General features: G+C 34.7%; 1 protein-coding gene across 2 annotated transcripts in view; it reads right to left on the reverse strand.

The window, feature by feature from the left end:
* LOC122515241 (protein jagged-1-like) overlaps positions 1-25,037 on the reverse strand; it is a 55,684-nt gene that overhangs the window by 9,494 nt on the left and 21,153 nt on the right. For both annotated transcript variants that reach the window (XM_043632516.1, XM_043632515.1), the window contains exons 2-5: positions 23,736-24,032; positions 5,389-5,680; positions 911-1,529; positions 3-646 (exon numbers count right to left, since the gene is read on the reverse strand). In XM_043632516.1, the coding sequence (XP_043488451.1) occupies positions 3-646; positions 911-1,529; positions 5,389-5,680; positions 23,736-24,032 (1,852 nt within the window). The remainder of the gene's footprint in view (positions 1-2; positions 647-910; positions 1,530-5,388; positions 5,681-23,735; positions 24,033-25,037) is intronic.

Consider the following 25,037-nt stretch of genomic DNA (forward strand, 5'->3'; position numbering starts at 1 on the left):
ACCTTGATCGCACAAATCTCCGCTCCAACCCTCCCGGCAGATACATTGAAACGAATTGATGAGATCGACGCAGGTACCACCGTTCAAACAAGGATTTCCACGGCAGTCGTTGATATTCTCGTGACAGTGAACACCGGTATAACCCGGATCGCAAATGCATTTGTCACCGCTGCACTTTCCTCTGCCACCGCAAGGCGTTCCCTCGCTACCGCAACCTAATTGATCGTCCGTGTTACCGCTAAACTGCGGATTCTGCGACGCCGATTCGCTACAATTCTTCCCTTGCCATTGTTCGGGACAATGGCAATAGTAATCGGTTTGCGTGTTGAAACATGGCGCCGAATTTCTACACGGATTTGGGCTGCAATGATCTCGATCTATCTCGCATTGGTAACCGGTGAATCCAACGGGACAAACGCACTCGTAAGCGTTTACCAGGTCTCTGCACTCTCCGCCATTTTGACAAGGCTTCGAGGCACATTCGTCGATGTCGACGTCGCAATCCTTGCCGGAATAACCTGCCGTACAACTGCAGTGATAATCGTCGACGAGATCGATGCAGAGTGCACTGTGCTGACATTGTCCCACGCAATCGTTGATGTTCTTCGTGCAATTTTTGCCTGTGAAACCGCTTCTACACCGACATCTAAAATTTGTCATTCACCTCCTATTACTTCACTAGTAACATACCTAACGATTTCATTTCTTTTTTTCAATTTAAAATTCGATATCTATCATGAAAATTGCTTTTACGTTTATCAGAATTTCTTCTTTTTTTTTTTAAGGAGAATACATTATGAATTTACTCTTTAGAATAAAATTAAAGTATTATATAATAAAAAGAAAAGAAGTATTCTATATTCTCTGTCAAATTTGCACGTTGCAATTTCGTATTTGATATTAAACTTACCTGTAATCACCGGCAAGGTTAACGCAACTGATGGAATTTTTGCACGGCGATTCCTTGAGGGCACATTCATCGACGTCGAATTGACAAAGGGAGCCTTGCCAGGCAGGTGGACAGTTACAAACGAAACCATTTCTACCGTCAACGCAGGTACCACCGTTTTGACAGGGTTGCGAGGCACACTCGTCGATGTCGATCGCACACAAAGGCCCGGTAAAACCAGGCGCGCACTCGCAATGAGCGCTTTCACCTAATTCGATGCAGGTTGCACCATTGGCGCAGGGACTCGAGGCGCAAGGATTGTCTACCTTCTCGCAAGTCGGCCCGGAGAATCCTTCCGGGCACGTACACCTATACTGATCCGGTGCGGTATTTTCGCACGTGCCACCGTTTTGACAGGGTTCGTGCGTGCCGCAATAATTGAGATCTTGATCGCACAATATGCCACCCCAATTGGTATCGCAAATACACTGCCAACTGGAACCGTTGCAGTAACCGTGTTTGCATCCGGGATAAGGTGTACACTGATCGCAAAGTTCACCGCGCCAACCGTGTCTGCAAGTGCATTCGCCACTTACGTTGCAGTGACCGTGAACCGGATGGCAACCCTCTTTGCAAACAGCTGGAATCAATGAAAATATTCGAACTTTGTTAATATTACATCAGAAAAAAAGAGAGATAACGTAGATTCGATATAATATGCAAGAATTATATATACACGAATGACAGTCAAAGCAAATCAGTCGTAATCCCCGAAAAAACGCATTTCCAACTATTTCGAAAGTCAATTTAATGCGATTACGGTATCTCTTCCCTATCATCGTGAACGGTAATTTCGAAACTCGACGAAGACGGCAAAGAGTTAGGTATCGCTTTATAGTCGGGCAACTCAATTAGCCGAGGGGACGGAAAGACGGATGAGAAGCGACAGAGAGAAGGATTATCTCCCTTGACCGTGAAACGAAAACTCATGCCGTGGTAACACGCGAGTATCTCCATACGTACGTACGTACATATATAAATACATATATATACATATATATATACATATACATACGTATAATCTTTCGACCCTTTTCCTCTGAGAATATCGAAGACAAGAGATGAGGACAACTACGACGACGACGACGGCTACAACTACGATGATTTTACCGTTACGTCACGCGCTTTAAATATACCCACACGTTATTCTCACGTAAAATCATCATATAAGGTACTTACATATATATATATATAAATACATTTACATAGAAATATATATGCACCTTTTGCATAGAAGATACTTTCCCGAGAGTATATGTAACCAAACGTATATTATACGTACTCGCATATAACGGGTGAAGCATTCAAATTCACACTAACGATAACTCGATTGCCATCGTGTAATAAAATATAATCTGTCTTGAGTTTAAACTTGTGCTCGGCTTTCGAAACGCAACGCGTATCTTTTCTCTATCACCGATACCAATCGAATTATTCGAATGAGCTACTTTCAAAATGTAAATGTAAATGTAAATGTAAATGTAAATGTTCGATCAAAAATGTTGGAATATTTGTGACGATTTTTAACTAATCTAAGATAATTAATATGTTTACTTTAATTAAGTAACATAGAGTATTATCTATCTGACTAATATTTAGATTATGATCAAATAATAGGAACGATCAATTTATTTTTTGTTCATTTTGAAAATCAAGTAAGCTTTATTATCCCCGATAATAATCGAATTATTATTCGAGATGGGGTATTTATGATGCATCACCCGGTATGTACATATAATACATACGTACTTAGTATACATATATATATATATATATATATACCTGAATATACCTGCTCTTTCACAGCATCTCTAATGATTAATAGTCCTGGCCTTTCTCGTCCTCACGAACGACGGACATTTACGGATATTTATACGACTGCATCGGGATACTCTCAAGGTACTAAATGACGGCACGTCATCGTCCCTCCTCCCTCCTTCCCCACCCTTCTACCTCCCCCTTGTAACCCTCTCTCTAACCCACCGCTCTTCTCGTTTTACCATCATGAAGCAGAAGACCTTCTTTTAGCCTAACAGCAATGAGTGTGGCCAATGCTCGATCGGATTCGATCGGAAACGCGTTTGCGTATCCACTAAGCAATTCTATCTCGAGTTAATCAAGCCACGTTTCATCCTCGTGAGATGTTTCCTCCTTCTTTGGAAAAAAGAAAAAGAAAATAAAAAATATAAGAAGAAAAAACGGAGGAAAAGAAGAGAGAGAGAGATAGAAGAAATAGTAAATTTTCTCTCGCAGGTAGGAAACTATAAATCTAACCGATGCTTTGAAGAGGAAGCCTCCTCTCTTCGTGGTTGATTGATTCACCTAAGTCAACGCCGGTTTAAATTAACGCTCGCGATTTACTCTTACTCGTTTCCTTTCCTTCACCTTCCGGCTATAGTTAGGATTAAGAATTTCTTCATTTTTTTTCTTCCTCTTCTTTCATTATTTTTCCTAAGATCGTTACGAGGAGGAATTTTGAATAAAGTATCGAGGATATTTCGTGATTTTCGATCGATTAAATTGTCATTAGGAATGTTTATAAGTGTTTGTTATTTTGATTGAATAATAGTATAAGGTAGTTTTTATCCAACTGATCTTTCTTGTAATTTTATGAACGGTTTAGAATTGTTTTTGTTCGATCGATGTATGCAACAAGTGAAACATTTGAATTGGAACATGTACACGCGCGTAAAATACTTGGATTTTTATTATCATCGTAAATATCTTTTGTGTAGATAAATGCGTGTATCGTTTGAAAAAAAAAATAAATAAAATATAAAATATGATTTTTCTTGAAAGAGATATTTATAATTGTATTCGAATGCGTATTAATCGAAGATAGAAATTTCATCGTAGTTTCTAAAAGATTCGAGAATAACGTGGTGGTGGTGGTTGGTGATGGTTGTTCTCGTTCGACTTATGTTAGCGAGAACTACGACGATCTTATCAGGAAAAAAAGATTTGAGTTCTCTCACAAGCCTGCCGTGGCTTGGCACGTTACGACCGGGTTCGTTCGTGCATAGGAAGAACTCTCGTGTGAAGACGATGCACGGAGTGAAATTCTCCTATTGACCTTTCACAGTGCGACAAAAATGTCAGAGCCAGTTACTCTCTCTCTCTCTCTCTCTCTCTTTTTCTCTCTTTCTCCTACAAGTTAAGCTTTACTTACGATCGACTCGACGTCTCACGAGTACACGATTTCTATCGATAGATCCTAATTGGGTTTCATCGATCCTATTTTTCCGTTGAAATGTTCTTTTTTTATCTCAACAAACTCAAAAGTAGAACGCTAAATGATCCCAAAAAAAGATAGAGAAATTTAATTATTAATTATATATTTCTATTTAAGTGTTATAAACACTAACAAGCAAATTTGTTCAATTTTCGACTCTTCTAGTATACTGAAATATCTAATAATCTTATCAAATGTTATCCCTTATCAAATCTTCGACTACTCCAATAAAATTCATACCCTAAAGTAAAAAAAAAAGAAACACGATGAAATATTTCTATTAAATGAAACCTTCACAATTAGGTTTGGAAATATAAGATATCGATTGAAGAGTATTTCTAATCTAATAATAAGTTAGATCTCGGCTAAGCAAGGTCACGAAACGAATTGGAAAATAAGGGTGAAAGAAAGATAAGAATAAGAAGAAAAAGAAAAGATAGGAGGAGAAGAAGAAGAAGAAGAAAGAGAGAAGAAAGATAGGATGTGACACTGCGACCTGGTGAGTCCGCAATCACAGTGAGACGGAAGTAACGATTAACCAGCGAAGAAAGAGCTGTTATATATTAGCCTGGCGCTCTATTGTGCGAGCCAAGACCTGGCGTGATGTCGCTACCTTTGTAAGATCGTACGACATGCGTCTAACGTCCGCCCATTGAGGCACGCTTCGAGATAATTCGTATGTTTTACGATCCGCAAGAGGCCGTGCCTCTTGATCCCACAACCCACGTTTTCTTATTATTCTTATTCTTATTCCTCTTTCTCTTTCGAGCTCTTATTTCCAGACCAAAATTCTTTTCCTTTTTCTCCTCTCACGCACGCACACACATACACACGCGTACAGAGTCTAGGTAATTAGAAACTAGGAATTGTGTTTTGAATACACATGGTACACGCATTATCTGTTAATTTGTCATTTGAAAATATTTCACAACGTTAACACATACATTTGCTAACGAGCTTATTGAATATTTTTTCCAATAGTCAATTTTATCCAAAATATTCATTATTTTTAAATATATATACACCCAAGTTAGAAAAATATTTCTGATAATTTATAAGGAATATTCATAAATTGATAGCAACTGTATGTGTGTTTTTTCATATACCTCAACGATAAATTCATTTTGAACATCGTATTGTCATTAAATGTAATAAATGATTAAATAATCGTTAAGATAAATATAAGAAATATAATAATATTGTTCACCTATTTCACAATCGGAACCTTTCCAGCCCTGTATGCAGACTTTGTCTCCGTTCTCGTCGCAAGTGTAATGACCGAATATGTCGTTTCTCGGCCTGCAAAACTTGGTACACGTCGCGTTGTAATAATGATCCGCACATTGGACTCGCACGCGATATGCTAAATGAGCATTTTTTCCTTGATGATTGAGAGTGTGCCACGTTGGTCCTGGTAAGACAATTCCGCTGTAACTGGCTTCCTCGATTACACCGGCACTGGCCTCGTCTCTCGCTTGTAGGATCAACGTAAATTGTCTCTGCAAATAAAACAAGCAAAAAATAAACATATAAATATCAAAATAATAATTGAATTTATCGTATAAATAAAATTAAAAATATACATTTATCTGGTTTGTCGCGGATATTTTGTTTGCCAACCCAATATATAAAATGCATAAAATAACACATTTTGGTTATATTCGAAAGAAGATATGAAAAATAAAAAAATTAGAACGAGCTATTGTTCGCGTAGATTTAAAAAAAAAAAAAGAAATTATCTATAGAGAATATAAAATAAAATATAATAAAGAAGAAAAAAAATAAATGATATACAACAGACTCCTCTTCTGTGATCCCCGAAAGGAAGTTTTTAAAGGAAATAAAAAAGAAAAAGAAAGAAAAAAAAGAAAAAAGCTAGAGAAACCATCTAATTTGTTCTAATCGACCATTCCCAAAAGGCAGACACCTAAATTGCTACCGTCCGAAGTGAATGGGTCCTACGAGACTAGCCCATTCTTCTTTTTCCACGATTCGAAGCAGTGCAACAGGTGGTACGGTTATAGTTTACAAATTGGTTAGACTAGAATAAAAAAAAAAAAAAAAAGGGAAGAGTAGAGAAATATTCTATTCGTTTAATCGTACAATCCTTCGTGGAATTAGGTTTGCAACAACGAAGACGACGACAACGAAGACTACGACTACGAGGAGGAGAGAGAGGAACGTTCCCTGTACTTTCTAATCCGTGCCGAGTATGAGAAGTCCTGAACATTACCTTACTTTCGTCAAAGGAAGGTAAGATTTGTGGTGGGAGGAATGAAAGATGCTAATCGAGAAGATTCTTCGAGATCATTCTGCATCCACAATGCTAAAAGACCTCTGAAGAACTTTGACCGAACGACTATGTCAATTCCTAGAAGTACAGACCAATCCTACTTTCTCAATAAAATTCAATATATTCAACCGTGTACCGTTAATTATCACGATGAATTATAAAAACGATTTATTTCATTTATTACGTTGAAAATTTATTTTTCATTTATTTAAATATGATTTTTCTACAAAAATCTGCAATAACATACGAAAAAAATGTATTACGGATGAAAAATATTTTCCATACAATCTCGAACTAAATAAATATTAAAAATATATATATTAACGTATAATAAAATAAATCATAAGTATAATTGTGTGTGTGTGTGTGCGTTAGCCAATTCCATTGTCACAATTGTACGTATATTACTCTTGAACTTGCCAAAGTCTCAGAGACACATCTGTTCCGTTCTTACTGTCTTGAATATATAATACGCATAATTCCAGCATGTATCGAAATGATAATCCCTGACGTCACTTTCGTCTAAGAAGCTCGTATTAAAAGCGGAAAAGAAGGTATAGTTTTGATGAGGACGTCAGTTAACCCTTGCCCAGCTCGAATATAATTCTTCCTTCTCTCGTAGAAACGGGTTCCCTAAGTGGTGGAACCTTTTGACGTTTAGGCATTTGCAAATTTATACGTTGCTTCCTGACCTTTCAATAGATCATTATTACATTACGTTTTATATATTTAATCAAGAGTTATAACACTGTGTAAACCAATCGTGCGATACATCTAATAATTTATTATTCATATAACACGTGTCACACATCGACTCGTCCTCCTTTTTCTTTATCGAGATTATACAAATCAAATTCTGAAAAGTGTATAAAATGAAGGAAATACTTTTTAATTATTCAAATAAGAATAAAGAATTGTGTCGATAATGTTATGAAAAAAAAACAGAGAGAGAGAAAGAAAGGAATCGATGATAAAATTTATCGAATAAGAATCTTCAACTTGAACGTGTATTGCACAGCAGGAGATCACCGGTTAGAGCATATTCGATAAGACTGTTAATCAGAGTAATTACGGTAGCAGTTAACGCGAGATATCGTTACGTCATCCCCCCGATCGAAGAGGAGACTTTCGTCCTTTCTTCCGTCGTCTGCTCGTTCATTTGCGATTGTAGTAAATACGTAACACACGCGTGCATACTCACGCAAACGCATACATAGAGAATAACATATAAGTGTGTATATATGGAGAGAGGAGTACTACCTCTTGTATACTCTCCCTTGAAACCTTCTTCTTCTTCTTCTTCATCTATCTAACTTTTGCATCTTGCTTCTCGGTTGCATAGCAGCGGTGAATCCTGATTGGTAGGCACCAATCAAGGGCCCAAGCGTGAGTGACGGTCGGCTAATGCAATAAATAAATTCCAATCGGTCTTCGTCCGCCACGGAAGACGGGCCTATCTTATTCTCCTTCTTATTTTTATTCTTATTCTTATTCTTATTCTTATTCTTATTCTTCTTTACCGACTGAACGGGTTCCAATCTTTCTCTCTTTCTCTCTCTCTCTCCCTTTTGCAAGAGACTTCGAACATCGAGTATGTGAACGACTGAGAGAGAAAGAGAGGTGGGGGTGAAGGAAGGAAGGGAGAAGAAGAAGAAGAAGGTCGATGGTAGAAAGCTGGAAGTGTTCCTGATGGAACCGGTCCCGCGAAATAAAATAAGGAAAAAGTAACTCTTCTCTTCTCAAAGAGAGACCTGCACCGTGCGTCTGTGCGCGTCACGCACTCACGCGTGTCGTTAATGAACGCGATGGCAGACAATGAAACGAGTTAAGTTTAAATCGAACTCGACGGACGAATTTTCTTCTTTTTCTTTCTTTTCGAAAGGAAGTTTTATTTTTTTTCTTTTCTTTCTTTTCTTTCTTTTTTTTTGATTGATATTTCGATAACGCGTCGTTGTATTTCTGCAGGTGAATCAACGTTGTACTCGATTGAGGATGGATTTTGTTTTCTTTTTTGTTAACGATCCTATTTTTTTTTTTCTATACGTCTTCGTAATCTTCTTAATAATTCTATATAACATTAATAGGATAAATATATATTCGATAAACGTGATATATTAATTATTTGTAATTTGATTTTTAATTTCAACGATTTGTTATCTTCAAACGATTAAAAAACATATTACCGATTAGAGATCGTCGATTTATTATATATTATATTTTCTCGTTGTTGTTGTTTTATTAAAACAACTACGAAAAATCTTGTCGAATAAATATCAAAGAATTTCATAAATTCCGATATAATCCCTCGACACGTATATAAACGCATACATACACTTTGAAAAGATTTCCGAGCCTATCGAGGGGTTTCACACATAACGCAAGAAGGTGCTTTCTAAGTAATAATCTCAGGCACCTTCTCTCTCTCTCTCTCTCTCTTTCTTTTTCTCTTTTCCCTTCACTCTCCTCTTTCCCTCATACATACACATACACATATACACACACACTATGAAAGGAATAATTATATGTGCATATATTCGTAAGTCATGTACGCGGAGAGAAGTAAAAGAGGAAGAGGAAGATGGGTCGAGGTGGTGAAGGGGGTTTGGGGGGAAATGTGGGGTGTGGGGTGGGAGGTAGGGGGGAACTGGTTTGGCTATCGTCGAACCAATCGCCATAAACTACAGAATTCGAGAAGCTCCTTTGATATGCAAAACGTTAGGTCTCTCATCGATATACGACAATGTTCGCTACTATCTTTGCGACGGATTTATTTTACAAATTTTTTTTTTTTCTTTATCTTTATCTTTTTCTTTTTCTTATTCTTTTCATTTCATTTCATTTTATTTCTACTCTTTCGTTGATTTTTTTTCGATGGAACTCGTTACTTCTACGGAATAATTCGTGTCTCCCAACCTCCCTCCCCCCATCTTCCTCCTCCTCCTCCTCCTCTTTCCCTTCTCATCTCCCCTTCTTCTTCTTCTTCTTCTTCCTTCACCATACTCTTTTTTCTTATTTCTCAATGATCGTGACCGTACTACCGAAAGATTGGTATAATACCGCGAACAATTTTCTCTCTCTCTCTCTCTTTCTCATTTTTTACTTCAAATATATCGAAAACATTTTAATCATGCTTACCCTAAGTCTTTCCAAAACTCTTCAAACATAATAATACCGTATTTACACAGACACACACACGCGCGCGCTCTTCTTTTTATTTCTTTTCTTTTCTTTTTTTAACGTAACTACATCATTCGATTCTTCTTTATTCTCGAACACCGAACGTTCCGAATACTTTCAACAGGTGAACATACTTCCTTTCACGTTTGTAATCGATATAACATCGTGCCAATACGTAACACAACATATATATATTATATTATATATTTGAAAACTTTCGACGAACGTTACATACCAACGTGTTTACTTTCGTGTCTGACAATATTTCTTTAGAAGTATAATCGATATTATCTAACTTCAATTTTTTTAATCCATACAAGAAAATAATATAAAATGATCGAGTATATCTCGTACTCTCGATATCATTAAAATGCGAACGATAATCACGTGAATAAAATTAATTAAAAGATGATGCGATTCATTTGAAAAATTATTTATCTTCAATCGTATTTTCCTATTATACGCAAAACCAACATTAATCGTATAAAAAGAAAAAAAAAGAAGAAGAAAGAAAATATCATAGAATAAAACTGTTTGAAAAATTTGATTAATTAATCTAATGGAATACCACGATTGATTCCAGGTTTTGCACGTGGACATACAACAAACAACAAACAACAACAACAAAAATAATAACAACAATAATTATTATGTCGAGAGAGAGAGAGAGAGAGAAAGAACGATGACGAGAATGACGTGGATGATTTTAGGAGAGCATTGTCTTGTCGAGCACAAAGAAGACATTGTCGACTGTTACTCGAACATAAACTCTCTCTCTCTCTCTCTCTTTCCTCTTTTTCTCTCTCTCTTTCTTACTATCTCTCGTACCTAGAGCAGATGAGCGCTAATTGGTGTTAATTGGTGGCTCGCTCGGGGCTCAAGCTTTCCCACGCCCGCGACTTTCATGCTCGCTTTTTTTTTTCTTCTTTTTCTCTCCTTCTTCCCTTTTTTTTATTTTTTTTTTTATTTACACCTCGTATATATATTCTAATTCGTTGGTTCGTCTGTCTGTCGGTTGGTTGGAAACGATGGAACGATGGAACGAGACGACGAGTTCTGAAGCTTCTCAAAAGAACGTTTTCTTTTGTACTGTCTGTTTGTCCGTTTCTCTCTCTCTCTCTCTCTCTCTCTCTCTCTCTCATTCTCATCTTCCTCCCGGACGATTCTCTTTGTCAAGAAGAGTCCCGGTCTTCTTCTTCTTCCACCATCACACCACCACCTCCTCCTCCTCCTCCTCCTCCTCTTCCTCCTTCTTCTCCACCACCATCTCCACCCCTCAACCTCCTCCTATTCCATTCTGATGGTTACATTGTACGATTTAAATGGGCTGAAGGTAGCAAGCTTGACAAAAAAAGATAAAACTTCTTCTCTCCAATATTGTGAGCCCCTTTCCGATGTATTTTATACTCGGCCGGTTTTGCCAAGCAAGAAAGCAAGAGAGAGAGAAAGAAATCTTCTCGAATAAAACGTCGTCTTGCCTACCACCAACCACCCTCCGTTCCTTTCCTCCTACCTCTCCCCCATTCACCCCCGAAAGACAGAAAGAACGGAGATGAATCATCGAATTACCAGAGATTATCCTCGCGTTGTCTTCGGATTAGACGTTCAAGTTTTTATATATGTTCTTGTTATTATTATTATTATTATTATTATTATTATTCTCTGGAAATGTTCATGCTAAAATTAGAGATTTGCTTTTTTTTTAACATCCGACGATTATTATTCCTGTCTAGAATTAAGTTAGATATCAACGAGATAAGCTAATAGGGAATAATTTCAATGAAATTAGGTATCACCATTTTGCGATTGTATAGGAAAGAAGAGACTTAAATAAAGTTACGTTAAATACGTCTATCCGACGACTTATACAATGTGCGTGTATTTATGCGAGTGTACGTATATACGTGTATATATGTGCAGTTGCATACGAGACACGATGACGATGATCATCGTGAATCTAGGAATTCGCGTGGGTGTACTTGCTTGAAAATTGCTTTCACGACTTATGCTCGTTGCTGACTCTCTCTCTCTCTCTCTCTCTCTTTTTCTTTCTTTGTGCAAATTTTCCCTTTCACCGTCGGCCATTCTATAGTGTACCTTAATACAATAAGAAAGGATAAATCATAAATTTGATGCTTAAAGATCAAGGGAAAGTAACCTTCTTATATTCGTCGCCAATTTCTTTGAAAAAGTAGAAAAAAAAGAAAAAATACCATAAACATATTTAAATCATATTGATTTTTGATTTGATAATCCTGATAGAAACGTTTTAACGCGAACTTTCCATTTGCACAACTCGTCAGCTGATTCCTTCCTCTCTCTCCCCCTCTTTCTCACTCACTCTCTCTCTCTCTCTCTTTTCTCTTCTCTCTCTCTCAATATCACGTAACCGTGTCAATTACCCAGTACAAAGTCGCGACAGGGTCAGGGTGAGATATATCTCGTTAGATGAATATATTTTTTGTTTGTCCTGTGTATGATTTAACTTAGTCTTTCCATTGGGTTCTACGTGGTGTTGTATCCGGTGCTGGGTAACCTAACGGAGCAACACTCGTGGAAAGGTCGATTTGCAGTCTAAAATGCTCGACGGAAGCAAGCGATACGCATACCACGTAACTTCTTCTTGCTTACTATACTTTCTCCCACCATTCCCAACCCCTCTTTATATCTATATATATATATACATTCACTGATGCTTGCATATATGTATAATAACATATATACGTTCATATATATCTACAATTACTGAACGTATGTGTCTCAACCTACTACTCTTCCTCTTCTTCTTCTTCTTCTTCTTCTTCGAGGACGTCAACGTGGACATCAACAACAACTATGGTGATAGTTGTGCGTGCATGGGGGGAAAAGGGGGGACGCAGTGGATGAACAGCGCAGGTTACTTACGTACGCCGAATAGGCCTCCTTCTTTCTTCTTCTTCTTCTTTCTTCTTTCTTCTTCTTCTTTTTCTTCTTCTTCTTCTTCTTCTTCTTCTTCTCTATGTCAGTCTCGACGTGTCTTAGGTTTCGCGGAAAAGATCGAACGAGGCGTACGTGAGGACGCGTACAAAGTAGAAACGTCCGAGTCAGTCTCAACGCGGATTGGAGAGAGAGTAGCCTAAGCTCGGTACATAGTTTTATATACCTTTAACACATATGTACTTTTAGCTGGCTAGCTGGATAGCTGGGATAGCTGGCTGGTTGGCTTGCTGGCTTGCTGGCTAGCTAGCTGGATTAGCTGGCTAGTTTTACTCTCATCGTCGTGGATGAGAATTCAAGCTAGAAACCTTGAATGAGAGTATCTCAGAGTAAGTTTTCTTTTTTCGATTCCTTATTCGTCTCTTAGTTGTCGTTCTCCTTGTCGTAGTTTCTTCCTTGTCGAGCTAACCAAACTCTTAGCAATTACGTTTCTCCTACTACTTAAAAGCTAACGTTCCCACGCACCTATTCCGATTCCCCAGGCGTATTCATCGATCTTGTTTATCTATTTACTATTTTTACTTTACTTACTTATTTACTTTATCTCTACTTTATTATTTTTTTCTTTTATTATATTTTCTAATCTTTCATAAACAGCTTTTTATCGATTTCAAATCTACGATCAAGATTTTCTATCGGATGAACGTTTTATTTCCTTACTTACGATTTTAACGGAAGACAAATTTGTTCGCTCGATTATCCTACGTTAAACGATTTATCCAAATCGAGAATCGAGAATGACAATTTCGACACGGAAAAAACACGAACGTTGCCATACTCCTTTTCGTATTTTTTAAATTTCCTTCCTTTCCTCCCCCCCCGTGTCAACCCACCCACCAATTCGTTAACCAAATTCATTAAAAAGTCGCGTCTAACGCGTAATACGAGAGCCTCGATAAATATTCTAACAATATATCCGAGCGAGGAGATGTAAAACCTTGAAAAAAAGATTATGTTTGGTTGCTCCTCCCCTAATTTCTTTTTCGGATTCGTTCTACCGAAAATTCCGTGGAACGGAATGGACGGACGGCTACGGTAGTCAGAGAACTGCAACACATTTCTCTCTCTCTCTCTCTCTCTCTTTCTTTCTTTATTTCTTTCTTTCTTTCCTGTTGGAGTCTTTGGAAAGGTGCACAGGGGAAATCTTCGTTCTGGAATCCACTACTCGTCCTCGCTTCCCAATTAGCCAGGTAGCTAATAAATCTCGCGGCCGTACCCAGAACCGCAGAAAGCAAGCAAGCAAGCCTGTAATGGGTTGAAGAGGAACGACGCGAGAACTTTAAGAAAAACAAATCAAAACAAATCCAAAGAAATAAAAAGATAGAAAGAGAGGAGAGGAGGGGGGGGAAAGATTTCGAGCAACGTTGAGGGGGAGAACACCACCATCTCGCGAAGAGATATTATACCCTCGCTATTCGCATAGAGGGTGTACAAGGCCAACTCGTTGAACGTATATCTTTCGTAAAATGTGTTTCCCGATTATTTTTCTTCTTTTCGTCTCGAACGAAAAAAATAGAACGACAAGTAGAACAAGAAGAACAAGAAGAATGAGAAGAGAAATGACAAAATTAAATTAAAAAAAAATAAACAATCGTTATAATCTTTTCCCTCTTTTATTTTTTCTCCCCTTTCTTTTTTTCTTACCTTACGAAAAAAAAAAAGAAAAATAAAATAAGATCTGCGACTGATGCGTTGCAGTTTTAGCTGGATAAAACGAGAAGGAGGGTGGGCTTGAGAGAGGAGGAGGAGGAGGAGGAGGGGATTCGAACGTTGCATTCCACGTATTAAATGCCCGGACACTATGTTTGCTGCTCGGACCTCGATTTACCTTTTAGTAAGTGTGTAAGCTTACCATCGGTGTATGAGTTTCGAGAAACTCTGGATTGAGAATAAGAGTGAGAGAAGAGATAGGGGAGTTTGGTATGCGGTACGCGCACTGGGTTCACACACGATCGGACCAAACGGATCTCTCAACGAGAGAGGCCCTCCTCCTCTCCCCCCCTCTCTCCCCTCTTTCTCTTCTTCTTCTTCTTCTTCTTCTTCTTCACCATTCTTAACCAACCAGAACGACCAAGACGACTACTATAACACGACAAAGACGATTTCTTTCTACCACCTGAAATATTAACTATTGCCCAAACCGATATTTGCTTCTTCATTTTGTTGTTTTTTTCATTCTTTTAAGTTTCTTTACTTTGTTACTTTTTTTTTTTTTAGACTATTCTTACACCTGTGTACGTAAATATTATAAAACTCGTTATAACGATAACGATTATTTTTCATTATTGTTATTTTATATCGTCTCTAAATCATTAATTATTCTTACACCTGTGATACGTGATAAACATTCGTTGTAATTATATAATAATTATATTTTTAATCATATTTTTGTTTTTATACGATCAAATTTGTTCCTAGTATTGTTTTATGTTATTGAGACAGATCATTTGTCGTATTTTAAAAACGTTCTAATTTATTTATTTGAAATAAATGAAAGTTCGTTAATTAGATATTATAAAGAAGAATAGTAAATAAATTGAACTGCTGGTAGGAACATAAATCACGTGAAAGTGGGCCCCCTAGTTTCGGTGAGGTTTCTATTAATGGATCGAAACGAATAATGGGGAAATAGAATTTAAACTAAGAATTTCTTTCTATCTTTTCTTCTTTCGATATACAAAATGTCTTTTTAAATCGGTTAGATTAAATTTAATTTAAAAGAAAAACAAAACGAAGAATTAAATGAAAAATACTTTTGTTTAATAAACAGATTAAAACTAAATTACATTTTATCTTTCATACACTGTTCTATAGAAATAAAATTATTTGAATTAATACTAAATGTAATAATATCGTGAAATATCATTGAATTAATATCATTAGATAATATCGTCTCTAAAGTTCTTCCCCCCACACTCCTCCTCTCCAGCATTTAACGAATCCAGTTCTCTCGTATCGGAAAGAGAGACGTTAAACGACTTTGGAACTTTGTTACGGTGAACCGTTCGTAACTTTTATGGCGATGACGTCTCCCATCGTATTTCTCGTTTTGCACGAGAGCTGGAAATACGTATTGGCTTTTTAGGGAAACTCGGATTGAAAAGAAATGACCGATTAAATATCCCCCCCCTCTCTCTCTCTCTCTCTTTCTTTCTTTCTTTTTCTCTGTCTTTGACAAATGATTTCATTAGGATTGCCAATCTTGGCATAAAAAAGTTCACCAAGCTCGTGAATTAATTTTCTTTTTTCTCTCCTCTCTTTCCATTTGACTTTCCTTCTAATTTTTTTTCCTTTGCAATGTCATTCCTAAAGGATGACTAACTACCAAGTATTGGTACGGCACTGAAAAGTATGCAGAAGAGGGAATCTTTCACGAAAGACTATACAACCAACCAACCACTACACACCTGTTAAGATACCTGACTCATTCTGACTCCCTGCCGGGTTTAAAACATGCTTCTAGGCGGAGAATATTTCTTTCTTTATTTTTTTTTTATACCCCGATATTCCTTCGCGATGAACATCATTTAGATGTCTACCGTTTATCATCTCCCCCTCCCCTGACTATTATCAAAAACGTAATTATCGGAATTAATCACGAGAACCCCGATGATGCTCGAGAATATTAACGTACAACTGTACCCGTTCCATTTCCATCTCAATTTAATAAAGCAAAATGCGAATAATACTTTTTCCTTTTTTTTTCTTCTTCTTTTTTTTTTAATTCAACTTACGTTATTATTTTATATCATTAACCGCGACTTTATTAACATGTAAAAAGATAAATCTAAACATTAACAAATTTGTTTCCGTATCTTTAATCGAATTACATCGTTCGTATGCGATTAATTTTAATCTAATTAAATATTAAAATCATTTTTATATCGTTGTGACAGACACTTGCATGATCATATGATTAATTGTAATTCTGGTTTTTAAATGAAAATTTCAAAATCTAATACGAGTGACGAATCGTAGAATTTAAAACGAACGATACGAGGATTGAAGAAATCAATCAAGCAAGCAAGCAAGCAAGGAAGGAAGGAAAGAAGAAAATAAAAAATTGTTGAAAACACGTTGATCAAAGTTTGATGAAAGTTTTTCCACGGGTATTGTGGTTTTCCATGAAAGCATCGTTAGCTGTTAAGCCCTCGTGAAGCATTACATTCACGCAAACGCATACTGTGTCGAACGAATGCATCTTCCCTTGCATGACAATCACGTTCGTTCGTCAATTTAGTAATCCGGTCAGGTATATCGTACGTTAATGCATCTTCAAATCGATGATCATAAAAAGAACTTACATGGAAAAAGATATGCATTTACATTTCATTTAACCATTCTAATATAGAATTTTAGTCAAATCGATAAACACTCGAATAATACTTACAAATTATTCGCATTCATTTTTGTAATAATTATAATTCATTGCAATATTTTCATTCGTTCAATGCAATTAGATTGCATTACTAGTTGTTATACAAATTTAGTTAATAGTATAATAATTCATCTCGAATTTCATTTATATATTATATTTTTTCTAGGTGGTTTAGTAATTTCATAATTATTTAAAACTCTTATCCAACTTATTTATCTGCTTTAACAAATATATTAAATATTAAATTATATGACAATAATATCAATACCTAAATATATAACAACAACAAAAATATATATATATAAATTAAATATAAAAATTATTTCCTATATTTGAAACGAAATAATTTATGTTAAATAATGATTATTATCATACTTCCCAAGTGTGCATCTATATATATAAAGTCATACACATTAAATACAAATACAAGTATACAAATTACGGAGTTAAATGAAAGTAGCGTGACGTAAGTAGCCATTGATAAAAGCACCCGCATCAAGGATATATTCACATACTGATAATGTAAGTATAGTAACATACATTGACGCCTACGCGTTACCATCTATTCTAATACATGTGTACGTAGAAGTGAGTTCATGGATTGCATATTGATAATGATCAAAAGATATTATGTTATAGGAAAGAAGAAGGAAAAGAAGAAGAAGAAGAAGAAGAAGAAAAATAGAAAAAGTAGAAATAGAAGAAGAAAAAGAAGATGGGATAGTAGAATTAAAAGAAAAAGAAGAAGAGAAGTAGAAGTAGAAGAAGTAGAATAAGTAGAAGTAGATGAATTAGAAGAAGAAGAAGAAGAGAAGTAGAAGAAGTAGAAGAATTAAAAGAAAAAGATGAAAAGTAGAAATAGAAGAAGAAAAAGAAGATGGGATAGTAGAATTAAAAGAAAAAGAAGAGAAGTAGAAGTAGAAGAAGTAGAATAAGTAGAAGTAGATGAATTAGAAGAAGAAGAAGAGAAGAGAAGTAAAAGAAGTAGAAGAAATAGAAGTAGAAGAATTAGAAGAAGAAGATGAAAAGTAGAAATAGAAGAAGAAAAAGAAGATGGGATAGTAGAATTAAAAGAAAAAGAAGAGAAGTAGAAGTAGAAAAAGTAGAAGTAGATGAATTAGAAGAAGAAGAAAAAAATAGAAATAGAAAAAGTAGAAGTAGAAGAATTAGAAGAAGAAGAAGAAAAAGATGAAAAGTAGAAATAGAAGAAGATAATAAATCATGAAGAAAAATATAGAAACAAAGAGAAAGAAATATAAAGCTAAAAAGAGCGAGAGAGAGAGAATAAAGAAGCAAAGACAAAGATGGCTTCTTGTAAGAAGCACGTCGAAGGAGCGCCATAGAAAGGACAGAAAAAGATGCCTGACGTAGTCAAGGAGAGGAGAGATGAGCACAGGAGAAAGGAGATATGAGAAGCATGTACATGCTGCATGTGCTCCTTGAAGGTACACGCGCTTACTAAAGATAGAAAGAGAAAGATACATCGACACTATACCTAGAACCCACACCGAATACATACATACATACATACATACATACATAAATACATACGTGGATCAGTATACACATATATATAGATATAGATAGCAATGAGGGAAGCCACTAACGTGCCTGGGATTGTGCAAAGTCTCGGGTAGACGCTCTCGCAGATCGTTTCCTGTGCCATTAGGAACAGAAACCGTGAAAAGAGATGCTCGTTCGTTCCTTCCTTCATACGGTGCTCGTATATTTCTACTATCGATGTTGGAATCGGTGAAAGTTTGAAAAGACGTAAATGCAAATGGCCAGAACGAACGTTAGACAACGTTTTTATCAACCCTTTATTCCTATTTTTCAGATCTTTTTTTTTTTCTTTTTATTTAACAGCATCGTTGACTCGTCCGGAACAGTTATACGTTTAATAGGATTGTTTATGGGATTTCAATTGTTTTATCTCATGGATTATTGGATAATTGTATTCTATCGTTTGAAGAAATCATTTTTTTAAATATTTGTACGAATTATTATATAATATTGAATTATTTGATATGATTTATTTAATAATATCAATATTCATATTTATGAAAATTTGTGTACGATATTTAAGAAGGATCGATAATTATAATTTTTCTAAAATGATCGTCGTAGGAATTACTTCGAGTAATTACTCGATTGGTTGTTTGTCGATAATTTATTGTAGTTTCGTATGGTTATTCTTTTTTTGATTCGCATTAAGATAATTCGAAAAAGAGATTGAAATACTAGTCGTTATGGGAATGATATCTGTTCTCTCTTCATCCTTCTAAAGTGTGATCGCGATCATTGCGTGCTGCAATAAACGACAAGTAGGCGATGCATCTCGCGTGCGAAATTGCACTGCACGAGTGGTGAACGCTGTTAATGGTCAGACACGAGTGCACGATTAAACGTTTCAACCTTTTCTTCTTTTTTTTCTTTTTATTTTCTTTTCTTTTCAACATTACTGATCCTCGTAGTTCCTGATGTATTATTTCAATTTTCAAATCTTCTTATTAATTATTTCAATCATTTTTTTTTTATCGACATTTATTGCATTCATTCAAAAACCATACGATATTGATACAAAATATTATCGTAACTTTATTTATGTATCACTGTAATTAGAGTTAAAATCAAATTTGTAGATTTAATTTGACGAATACAAATTTAATTCGAAAGATAAAACAATTGATTTTGTTTAAAAATATTATTTTAATATTGCAGCTAGAAAATTTTATAGAAAATTTGTACTCAATTCGTTACAAAGTTAGTTTTAATATTTTGTTAAATTTTTTATTGTAATACAATTGTATCATATAAATAATTAAATATTTAATATTTAATTATAGGAGATAATAAAAAAGAAAAGAATAGAAAACGACGGAAGTTATTCGGTATACTTGAGAATAATACTGATGGTACTATCTCGAGGATAGAATGCTTTCAGGAAGATTCGTAAAATCCATTTGGCTCGTAAGAATAAAAGGAAATAGAATAAGAGAATGAGAGATTATATATACCGTATTCAATCATCAGAGATGATAATGACGGAATTATCCGCAAAGCGATGAAAGTCAGACTTTACCGTTTTTCGTGCTAGCTACTTTCCTGAAAATGGTTTCATAGTTATTACCAAGCACACGGAAGATAGATGACGAAGTACGGAACCAACGTTTTATATACTTTATACTATGTGCCTAATCAAATTTCATTTCTTTTCTAATACAATGCAATACACATCTTTCCGACAAAATTACCAAAATCCTTCAAAATTTCAATATCAAACGTTCATTTAGAAATTATTTAACATATAACACGAGTTACGTTAATTATTATATGAAATTTCTTTTTATATATAAGTCATTGCATTTGAGAATTAAGGAAAGACACTTTATTTATAGAATTATTATTTAAAAATATTAAACATGAAATTAAAACAATGTATATTTCTCGTATTATTCGTACAAATAAATTTCAACGCTAGAGGAACCGCGTTTTTAATAATCGAATTAAAATCGTAACGTAAGAAAAATATTCTCCCTCAAAAACGTATTACTTTTTCTCTACGAAAAGAGAAAAAAGAAAAAGAATTCTCGAGTTGAAGGAAGCAATTTAAAGGAGCTTCTTCTCCTGTTTATGCTCCCGTGAATTGTCGAGTAGTTCGAGGTACCTACGAAGAAAGAAAAATGGAAGGAAAAAAAAAATAAAAGGAATAGAAATGAAAAAAAAAAAGAAAGAAAGTCCAACACGAATATACAATACGCGCATACGACAAACATAAGTAGAAGTAGAAGTAGAAAGAAAAATTAGAAAGAAAAAATGTAGGCAGGGCTCAGCAGCCACCCAGCCAGCCACCCTTTGTCATGGGACCGCGGAAAACGGGCCTTACGAGAGGAGGAGGAGGAGGAGGAGGTCTACTCTTAGAACCTCTCGCGAAGGGGGGAAGGGGAGAGTTATGAAATATACAAACACGAGCCAGTGGTTCTTCAAACAATCCAAACGAACGAAGTGAGTGCTTCGAGACCTAAACGCGAGTGTGTTTTAACGTTTAATGTATTTGCATGTGTATACATATGTGAACTAACACACACACACATACGTACACATTGATATTACTACATATGCGTATATTAGTATATATGTATACATATGTGAACGTAAGAAGATTGTTCGGGTCCGTTAGGACCCTGTCAAGGAACGAGGGTCCTCGAAAACTTCGTCGTGTGTATACCTCTTAAGAAGGAATCACGTCGTCATGCTTGTTCACCCAACCGAAGAGATGTTTTCTTCTTGAAAGCTTCAGTCTTTCTTTATTTCTTTCTTTCATTCTTTCGTTCTTTCCTCTCTCGCTCTCTTAAAACATAAACCGAAACGTTAAACGTATTTTTCTCGCTAATTAGCGACAAATTGTTCCCACAGATTTTTTTGAATTAAATTCTACTTTTTGACACAATTTTCTTTACGAAATATATTATATATTATATATATATTATAATATTTCTGAAATAATATATAATATTATTATATTATATTATATTATATTATATTATATTATATTATAATATTTCTGAAATAATATATGATATTATTATATTATATTATATTATATTATATTATATTATATTATTTTATTAAGGAGCGTGAGAAATTTGTCAAATAAATTTTATGACTTTATTTATAAAAGCCAATCATATATTATTGTTTAGCGAATCCTTACAACTATTCTTTTACGCAATACGTTTTGAATGAATGAACAAGCAAAATAAAAAAAGCAGAGAAAAGAATATTAAAGTTCTTATTCGACTTCTCGATCCTTTTAAACATCTAGTAATCGCTTTCTACAATATAAGAGAGAAGTTTCAGTGCTTCGAAATATCTAAAGATAGGATCTACGCGAACAGAAAGAGGGTGAACAATCGTTTTGAAGAGGTCAACAAGAAGAAGTAGAAGTAGTAGAAGAAGAAGAAGAAGAAGAAGAAGTGGAAGAATAAGAAGAAAAGCGAATGGGGTAGGGTTGAGGTGAGGTGAGGTGTTGCCAAGCTGACTGGAACCAAACTGGAATCTTCAAAAGAAAGAATCAGAATCAAAAAGAGAGAAAGAAAGAAAGAAAGAAAGAAATCGCGTACAATTCATGGATGGAAAGGCAGCAGACCGGAAATCCCTTTAGATTCGATAACCCTCTCCCTTCTCCCCGTTACCACCCCCCAACCCTTCTTTCATCGCGTTTGGTAGACGACTTTTCAATCGACAATAGAATCTAAAGTTAGACAAATTTCAAAACGAGATGTAGTGTTTCATAACGGTACGTTTTTGGGCTTATAAAATAATGAACGTATTCTAAAAAGATTATCAAATTTGTATTTATATCTTTTCACGTGTGTATTTATCTTTTATATATATATGTGAGTGTGTGTGAATATAAAAAGAATCGTTTTTATTATTTTAATCAATTTCCGAGAATGAATCATACAAATTATTATATTACAACTATTATTTTTGTTTAATTATTTTACTAATACTATAACGAGGTACCCAATCTTTAATAATAAAAAAATAGTAAGAAAGAGAGAGAGAGAGAAAGAAAGAAAGAAAGAAATATAGAAAGATGTTGTATTTAAACTCGTTTAAATGATAAATGATTTTCTGTCCCTACTCGTTCGGTGGTTTTGAATTAAGAATAATATTGAGGATGATTCCGTTATGGTTGCTGTCTCGTTACGGCTTCATCCGTCCTGTGAAATCTTTGATAATATCCTTTAACTTTTTATTCTTCTTTGACAGAGGAAAGATCAAGAATCAGGTACGATGACACCGAGAACGAAATTAATCACGACTAATGAATCCTTTTCTTTTCATTTCTTTTCATTTTTTCTCTCTCTCTCTCTCTCTCTCTCTCTCTCTTTCTTTCTGTCTCTAATTTTTTAACGAGTACTTATAATTCCTTGCGTATAATCTTCTCTTACGTGTGCTGCCACAGTTGAAATCTTTTTCCCTTTCCTATATTATTATTATTATTATTATTATTCTTTTATTTTATTTAAGTTCCTAGTTTTGAATCTTAGACCAACAATGTCGAAGCTGGTAATTGCTTCCGACAAAGAATATCACTCGGAATGAAATTAATGGAAAAAGATTTGCTCGTTATTATTGTGTGTGTGTTTGAGTGTGTGTGTGTCTGACCGTATAAAGAGGATTGAAATAAATTGTTACCACCGAGATTTACGAAAGTGTTTTAAAAGTGTTTCAAAGTCTCGTAAAGAAATCATTTAATTGTAAAAGAGAATCTAAATCCTTTGTTCCTTTTTTCATTTGCTCTCTCTCTCTCTTTCTATAATAAATAATATATTCAAATAATATATTTATAAAATATAAACAAATTCTATATGCTTCTATACTTCGAATAAATAATTTCGATCAAATATATTATTATATTATAATAGATGAAAATTTTCGATCACACTGGTCAGGAACGTTAAAAACAAATGTATTTTAGTTTAAACAATTCAAAATATTAATAGAGTATAGTATTTTATTAGAATTTTTTATTTTTTTTTTATATTAGATTTTTCTTTCATAAAATTGTATCATTAAGTACCTTAAAAAGTTTTACTTCTAAAAATGATAACCAATAAAAATACAAAAAAAAGAAAGAATCGTTTTCTATTAATAAAAAGAATATTTTTAGGAAACAAACGAAAATAAAAGAAAATGTATAAATCTTGATTAAACTTACGGTCCATCGGAAAGTGAAATGTAGTTGCAGGGTGACCGGTTCGGTGAGGGTGAAGGTGTTTTGACCAAGAGCGTGACTAGATACATTGCCGAAACTGCATGAACCTATGGCAGTGACATTCGACTGATATTCCTTCAGACATAACCAAAAGGCTGTTGAACAGGTGCTAGTGCATGGTGGTAAACCACCCTTTCCACCTCCCCCACCCCCGCCGCAACACCTGCCGTCCACCAGGGTGCCCCTGTTGTTCGTCAACGACAGGATCTGAACCTCGAAAAATCCACTCCCGGTTGTCGTCTAATTTATTAAACAAACAAACAATGATCGTATTAATAAACATTCTCCTAAACATTTGACAAAATGATTTATATATATATATATATATTATATCATTGTCAGAAATATAATTATAATTAAATATTATAATAATCTACGGTACACAAAATTATTGTAATTAATTATTCATACATTTTTATATTATATATAACATATATAATATATATATTATTATATAATATATATTAATTATATATAAATTAATTAATATATAATTATTATATATTATAATATATATTATATATATATAGAAAAAAAAAAAAGAAATCGTAATGATTTCGAAATAGGACGATCGCAATATTTTCATAGCACGCATATTATTACACACGCTCGTGTTGATAGAAATAATATACTCAATTCATATAATTATAAATTGATACGCTATATGAATCTCTCGTGTAGTTTGCTTATATGATTATTATATATATATATTCATACACACGTGTACGAAGTATTCGAGCATACGAAAGTACACTAACACACATACACACTGACATATCTATTATTACATGTCCCTACGAATATATTTGAACATATACAACACACACACACACACATATATAGGAAGCATTCGAGCATACTTTACATACACGAATATATTTTCTTACATATACATAAAAAGTCAATAAGAAAGAGAGAGAAATAGAAAGATAGTAGAAGAAAGAAGAAACGTGTATGGATGAGTTGCACGAAGATAGGTCTATGTAATTACCGGTAAGAGTAAGATCGAAGGTAGAAAGCGCAGAAAGGATCGTCTGCTAACCTTTGCTTTCCATAAAGTTCTTCCTCCTTCTCATATATAACGTGTACACATACACACACACACACACATATATATACGTGTATGTTATATAAGTGCATTAACGTTGTGTCGACGTTAGTGACATTTTCGCGAGTTAGTTTAAAGTTAGCAAGTAGCTAGAAAGCTTCTACTAGCTCTGACTATACTACGCGATTTGTTTTCTT

The sequence above is a fragment of the Polistes fuscatus genome, unplaced genomic scaffold (assembly GCF_010416935.1).
Source record: "Polistes fuscatus isolate 324 unplaced genomic scaffold, CU_Pfus_HIC Scaffold17, whole genome shotgun sequence".
NCBI lineage: Eukaryota > Metazoa > Arthropoda > Insecta > Hymenoptera > Vespidae > Polistes > Polistes fuscatus.